Source organism: Crocuta crocuta, unplaced genomic scaffold (genome assembly GCF_008692635.1).
Source record: "Crocuta crocuta isolate KB4526 unplaced genomic scaffold, BGI_CrCroc_1.0 scaffold797, whole genome shotgun sequence".
Lineage (NCBI taxonomy): Eukaryota > Metazoa > Chordata > Mammalia > Carnivora > Hyaenidae > Crocuta > Crocuta crocuta.
In genome coordinates, this window is record NW_027529224.1 from 73,875 (window position 1) to 81,729 (window position 7,855).

The 7,855-nt window shown below is 41.1% G+C and overlaps 1 protein-coding gene across 1 annotated transcript; it reads right to left on the minus strand.

Moving 5' to 3' along the window:
• Window positions 1-312: 312 nt before the first annotated feature.
• Window positions 313-1,245, minus strand: LOC144226859 (olfactory receptor 2V1-like). The gene has a single exon (XM_077758371.1). It carries the CDS (start codon window positions 1,243-1,245, stop codon window positions 313-315), a length of 933 nt encoding a protein of 310 aa, XP_077614497.1.
• Between the last annotated feature and the right edge of the window lie 6,610 nt (window positions 1,246-7,855).

Genomic DNA, 7,855 nt, shown 5'->3' on the forward strand with positions numbered 1-7,855 from the left:
TTAACATGCAACTCAGAATAAAGACTGCCCCTACCAACCCAAGGGAGAGTAACCTAATGCATCTGTTGGCCTTAATTCCATGAATATTGTGGTGCCCAAGGCGGGGAAATATGTATTATGCTGTTGGTCATGTACAATCTGTTATGCTGATATCTTCCAATCAAATATTTTCTGATTACTCAGCTCACAGTCTTGCCATAACCAGCCAGAGAAGCCCAGTTAGTACAGAAGAAGAAGATGAGCTACAAGAGAGCCTACGCTTACAGAGGAAGGGGCAGACCAAAAAAGGAAGTCCCAGAAGAGCAGGCATGCCTACACTCTCCATCTCTCCAGCACCATCCTCAGGGCCCTTGTTACCTCCCTGTTCCTTAAGCTATAAATGAGTGGGTTGAGCACTGGAGTGAGGATGGTGTAGAAGATGGAGGTGGCTCGGTTTCTCACTGGTGTTCTAGTGGAGGCCCGCTGCATGTAGCTAAACATGGCTCCTCCATAGTACAGGCCCACCACAGCCAGGTGGGAGGAGCAAGTGGTCAGAGCCTTCTGTTTCCCTTCAGTGGAGGGCATCCTAATGACAGCTGCAAGGACCCGGGCATAGGAAGCCACAATGACCCCAAGGGGCAGCAGCAGCATGACCACACAGCAAGCATAGATGAGATCCTCAAAGAGTGAGGTGTCAGCACAGGCTAGGCGCAGCAGGGCAGGGACCTCACAGAAGAAGTGATCCACCTCCAGAGAGCGACAGTAGGGGAAACTGAAGACCATGCCCACATCAATCACACTGTCAGCCACACCACCCATCCAGGATGCCAAGGCCAGGAGAGAGCAAGCCTTCCAGTTCATAAGCACAGGGTACCGCAGGGGGTGGCAAACTGCCACATACCTGTCATAGGCCATGACTGCCAAGAGGAAGCACTCTGCTCCTCCTACCATGACCACTAGGAAGACCTGAATGGCACAGCCACCCCAAGAGATGAACTTACGGCCCAAGAGAAGATTAGCTGCCATCTTGGGCACCACTGTGCTCATAATGATCAGGTCCATGATGGAGAGTTGGCTGAGGAAAAAGTACATTGGGGTGTGCAGGTGCCTATTGACCTGGATGAGTAGGAGAAAGAGGATGTTGCCAACCAGGGCAGAAGTGGAGGCTAGAAGGACAAAGGGAAAAAAGAGGAAATCATATGTTGAGTAGCTGAACAGTCCCAAAAGGATGAACTCTGATCGGGAGGTGTGGTTCCATAGCTCCATGGCTGAGACCCTGAGAACAAAGAAGCAAACAAATGAAACTACTAGTGGTATCTCCAAATAACCACATTTCTCCTGTTTCTTCTAAAAGGCAGAGCTCAACCCTCTGACATGACCCCACTCTTCCCTCCTTCCTTCCATTTTTTTTTCTTCAGCTTCCGTCCCTCAGATACTTATCTAGCAAGATTTGATCCTTACTTCTCTCAAAACAGGAGGAGCAGGACCCCACAGGAAGGGAGCCAGAGAATGTAAGCGATGAAGAGAAGGTGCTTAAATGACAGAGGAATAGCTGTAGACTTAGGACATAGGTTTAAGAATGGAAGTGAGGTATTGGAAGACAAGAAAGATAAGGGAGGAGAGAAATGGCTTGACAGGTGTAAGGATAAATGTAAATTTAAAAATTAGAGAAGTGAGGAGCACCTGGGTGGCTCAAATAGTTAAGCTTCTGACTCATGATTTTGGCTCAAGTTATGATCTCATTGTTTGTGGGATTGAGCCCCACATTGGGGGTTCTCCACTGACCGTGCAGAGCCTGCTTAGGATTCTCTCTGACCCTCCCCCCATTAAAATAAATAAATAATTTAAAATGTGTTTAAAATTAAAAGAAGTAACCCCTCTTTTCGTAGAGCGTTTACTTTAGGAAACTTCTAATTGTAATCTCCTTGTTTCTGCCTTGTGTTTCAACCTTTTAAAACTAAGTAAGCTTCTTGCCAGCTTTCTGACCTGGGAATGTCTTTCTCAAGGACCTAGGATCCATCTCTTTGAAATGTAACCATCAAGGAAGATAGTGCCTCTATCTTTCAGACTTTGTGGGAGAGTAGGACCCTAACTTCAGCAGGCACCAAGCTCTAAGTGACAAAATTACCTCTTGTCATAAAGTGTGAGAAGTTTGTTTTTTCTTTGGATAAGGCCAATTAACTAACACAAACTGCAACCCTCATTACCAGATGAATCTAAGATGAGCTGCATGTTACAAATAGTACTGTCAAATCCTCTTACTTGAATACTAGTTCTTGTTTATTTCAAAAGCATATTCGTAACAGGTTGTTATTGCCTGTGTATAAAGGGATGAGATTTCTTCTGTTCTGCAATCTCTCAGCAGGTTATCTCTGTAGTGGGTATCACATTCTGGATTAATTCTTGTTCAAAATAAACTTGTTTTCTATGTTGGGAGAAGATTTTAATTTGGTTTGTTTGTTTGCTTATGTGATTTATTTATTGTGTTTTCCCAATACAGGTACTACAACAAAGCTAAATGTTGGTGTCAAATGCATCATGAGAATCTCATGATGCCTCTCTGGGCATATTCACCACTCTGCTCCTTGGAATGTAGAGAAGAGGCTGGAACATGCCTATCTCCCAGTTGTACATCAGTCACTTCACATACTGCCAAACCTAGGTAGGGTACTAAACTAATTAGAACGACTGAATGTGTTCTAAGACACATTCACTGAATTTATAAAGGAAGGGCCAGCCAGTGGTCACTCCAGAAATGGTGGAACCCCAAGGTATCTTTTTTTTTTAAGATGCCTTGGTACCACCCCTGGGTCTCTGGGTCACTGAATTTGGAAAATGTCCCTCCTATATGATTTTTTAAAAGCCCTCCAGGTGATTATAATGGGGAAATATGTTCACATGCACTGGAATATAGCCATCTGGGTGCATAATTCTAGTTTCATTTTGACAGTGGTGAGAAACCTGTCTGGAGTCAGATCATGGCAGTAGGTAGGAAAATCCTAAGACATAGCAAGTTACAGAGACATGCCAGTAAATGGAGCCAGAACACAGCTCAAGGATGTAGATTCCAAGATCAGCACAGGCAGGAATGAAACACAGCCACAGTCACCAGAGCGGCATGGGCACATGTGTGGAAAAGGTCAACACCTGCCTGATGACCGTGGAGATCAGTTCAGAGACTAGAGAATGGATAAAGAAAGACACAATTTTGCCCAAGTAAACTAGGATTACCATCTACCTACACTCTGATGCCAAAAACTTTTGTCACTTGACATCAAGGAGGTATCTCTGTGCCCAATGTGAGTCTCTAGGCTGAAGCCTGAAGTCAGAAGAATTACCACTTCTTGGTCACTTTTAGTCTCTCATCTGTCAGGTCTTCTCTCACCCCTTTCAGTACCTCCCACACCATTCAGCTCACCACAGTTTACCTTCTGCTCCACTTTGTGAATCTCAGCAGAGATGGGCCATACCCAAGGAGCATGAAAAGATCTAATCCTCAGGGCAATGTGTGAGCCCTCAGGGCAATGGTGGCCTGTGAAAGGCTCTACACACACTCTCCTCCCCACTCCAAGGCCCCAAAATAAAAATTTATGGAACTAACCACCCAAGGTGTTCTTCTGTTTCTCATAAAACTGACAATGAACTCATGTCCCAGATTTATATCTGTAGTTGCAGAGCAGATGTCTCAGGACGCCTAACCCAGCTCATAATGAGCTCAGGGAATAGGCAAAAGCTCCACACCAAGGAAGAAGCCAAAATTAATGAATTGACTTCAGGACAAAGTTCATTCCCCATAGCCCTAACTCTGAAAAATATCCCAGGTTGCACCTAAACAAAGGAAGAAGGCACCTATGGGACATCCTATGACATGTTAACCCACACTTCTGTCAGAGGCCTTCACCCTTACCTCACCCATGGGGGCTGGGAGAGAACATGATCATCATTGAGGGTTAGAGTTAATACCTAAGCTACAATCTGGGAGTTTTGTCATGCATGACAGGAGCCTGACAAGCAAAACTTGTACTCATTTGATGTCCTATTTCATTTGTTTGATCATTCAACAAATACTTACTGAGCACTGTGGACATAATGAGAAAATGAGCCAAAGGAGAAAAGAAAAGAAAAGAAAAGAAAAGGCTATTTATTCAGACCTTTTTATAGCAAGGCAGTCAGCCACTGTCACTTGTATTTTGGTGGAGACTCAAAGGCAGAGGAGGGTTAAGCTTTAGAGTGCAAAAATAGAGAAGCTTCAGGTTTGCTCCAACTGGGGGCTGTTGGCATAGGAAAGCAGGAGATAGGTTAACTAAAACCCCAATGACTGGTCAGGGATACTTATTGGGATTTCTCTAGTTTGTCCTAACTTGGAAGTGGGGAACAAAACTTAGGTGATAGTTATTAACTTAAATTGTTAATATGGGTACTATTGCTACATAAATTACTGTTTAGCTTCCTAGATTGTTACTAAAGTTAGCAGTCTGATTTCTTCCAAGTTGGACTTATGACAGGCTGACTTCCTAAGCTGTTTATTACAGATAAGGGGGTTGGTTCCTGGACAAGCTGCTACAGTTTGTGGGTCAGAGTTCTATTTTTGCACCATGATCCAGCCATTGTTGGTTTGTATGTTGTATCACAGAAATGTGATGACTTCTCATCCCTGGAAGTAGGAACCTGGAATCTGCATTATTGAGGAATATCTAACGGGTGGTTATTTTTCCCTGGAAAAGCATGAGAAGCATTGAGAGGAGGATAGGATGACACTGCCTATTATTTAAGTTAAGGCCATGTTAGAGGGTTCCCATGGCTATGTCACAATTTTCATCTATATCTTCTGAGAAAGGAATCAAAGGAAAGAGCTTAGAACTCATGCTTGAGATGGATCTTGCCAATGTGCTGTAAATGGCTTCTCAACTACCTTACTCTGCGCTGAGGTCTCACATAGGCATAGGGTTGTGTTGCTTATCTTCTGCTCATTCCTCCTTACAGTGGATGAAGCTCCCGCTAAGAAGAGTTTGTCTCATTCAACATCAAGTTCATCTGATGGATCAACTCATAGGTGAGATCTAAAACAAAGAAGATAGGGAGGAATTCCAGGGTCACCTGCAGTAGGACTAGACATCTGTGACCTTTCAATGTACTTTGGGGGAAATTGACAGCATCTTATCAAGGATGAGTTTTGCAAGGTGTAAAATGCCAGGATTCACCAATTTTCTCTTTCCTTCTCAACCTTGTAATTACTTGTATATCTTAAGAAAGTGCTCAGATTCATGTAAGATAATACATCTCTGTGTGCTTCTCTCTACTTTGGTTGTGAAAAAGGCCTCCCTCTTTTCAAGATTAATCTTTTTCTTCATTTTTAGTTTTTCTCATCTTTATACTTTTCTCTACCAATTATTTTAATATCTAGTAGGTTATTAAGATCAGTATAAGAGAAGATAGTCCTTCACATGTTAACCATAACCGTTTGTCTTAGGTTGGCATACCTGGGACTGGGAATCTAGGCAAGTGTTGTATTTGGAAGGCGACCACGGAAAATATGTAGAAAAAAATGGAATGGAAAGGGCCAACACAAGGTCACAACTATGGATGAGTGGGGCTCAGTCCTGTCATGACTTCATGATGGCAGTACATTCTTGCAAGTTGTTCACAGAACCCAATTCAAGGGGCAGGAAAGCTGGGTCATTTTTTCACCAACTGTCATATGAACGGGTTGTAGGCTGCTCTCAGGGGTATCAATTCCTTAGCACCACTGGTCTCCCCTGCAGGAGGATAACCCTACATCCCATCCAGAGAAGACATTCAGGCAGAATGGCAGGGTGTTTGTAGTAAGATTTGCTGTTGTGCAATGGTACTGTGAATGCCTAGATTCTATTGATGGGGCACCAAGAACATCTACAATTCTGGACCTAAAGAAGCATTTTTTAAAGTTTTTAAATTTCCAGCTAGCTAACATACAGTGTAATATTATTTTCAGGTGTACAATACAGTAATTAAAAACCTTCACATAATACCCAGCATACATCACAAGTGTGCTCCTTACTCCCCATCATATATGTAACCCATTCCCCCATCCACCTCCCATCTGATGATCTTCAGTTTGTTCTCTATAGTTAAGAGCCTGCTTCTTGGCTTGCCTCTCTCTCTCTTTTTTCCGTTTTGTTCCTTAAATCCACATATGAGTGAAATCATATGGTATCTGTCTTCCACTGACTGTCTTATTTTGCTTCACATGATACGCTCTAGCTCCATCCATGGCATTGTAAATGGCAAGATTTCAATCTTCTTTGTAGCTGAGTACGTCTTTGTCCATTCGTCAATTGATGGACACTTGGGCTACTTCCATAATTTGACTATTGTAGATAATACCTTCATAAATGTTGAAGTGTACATGTTCCTTTGAATTAGTGTTTATGTATTCTATTGATGAATACCTAGAACTGCAATTTCTGGATGATAGGGTGGTTCTATTTTAACTCTTTGAGGACCTCCATATTGTTTTCCAAAGTTTGCATTCTGACCAATTGTGAAAGAGGGTTCCCCTTTCTCTACATCCTCATCAAAACCTTTTGTTTCTTGTGTTACTTATTTTAGCAGGTGTGAGGTGATATCCCATGGCAGTTGTGATTTGCATTTCCCTGATGATGAGTGATATTGAAATTTTCATTTGTCTGTTGGCTACCTGTTTGTGTTCTTTGGAAAAATGTCTATTCATATCTTATGCCCATTGTATAGGATTATTTGTTTTGGGGTGCTGAGTTTTATTAGTTCTTTATATATTTTGGATACTAACTTTTTCTTTGTTTTCAAGAGCGAGAAATCTTTATTTTTAGTTATGGTGTAAGAGAGCAGACTTTATGAATAATTCATTATTTATGGAACAATGTGANTATAGGCTGCTTTTTAGTTTTCTTGATTCCTTTGCTGTACAGAAACTTTTATTTTGATGTAGCCCAAGTAATTTATTTTTGCCTTTGTTTCCCTTACGTCAGGACGTATATCTAATAAGAAGTTGCTATGGCTGATGTCAAAGAGGTTATTACCTGTGTTCTCTTAGGATTTTAATATTTTCCTACCTCACACTTAGGTCTTTCATCCATTTTCATCCATTTTGTTTTTGTGTATGGTATAAGAAAGTAGTCCACTGTCATTCTTTTGCATGTTGCCTGTCCAGTTTCCTCAACACTGTTTGTTGAAGGGACATTTTTTCCCTATTGGATATTCTTTCCTACTTGGTTGAAGATTAACTGACCACCCAGTTGTGGGTTCCCTTCTGGGTTTTATATTCTATTCCATTGTATACTTTTTTATCTAGTACCATATTGTTTTTATTACTACACTTTATAATATAAATTGAAGTCTGGAATTGTGATGTCTCCAGCTTTTCTTTTGTTTTTCAAGATTACTTTAGCTATTTGGGGTTTTTTTGTGGCTCCCTACAAATTTTAGGATTGTTTGTTCTAGCTCTTTGAAAACTACTGGTGGTATTTTGACAGAGATTGCCTTAAATGTGTAGATTGCTTTGGGTAGTATGGATACTTTAACAATATTTGTTCTTCCAATCTATGAGCATAGAATGTCTTTCCATTTCTTTGTGTCAGCTTCAATTTATTTAATCAGTGTCTTATGGTTTTCAGAGTACAGGTTTTTCATCTCTTTGGTTAGGTTTATACCTAGGTATCTTATGGTTTTTGGTAAAGTTGTAAATGGGATAGAGTTTTTTATATCTTTTTCTGCTGCTTCATTATTGATATATAGATATGTAACAGATTTCTATACATTGATTTGTATCGTGACTTTACTGAATTCATGTATCAGTTGTAGCAGTTTTCTCATTGATTCTTTAATGTTTCCTATATACAATATATGTCTTCTGCAAATA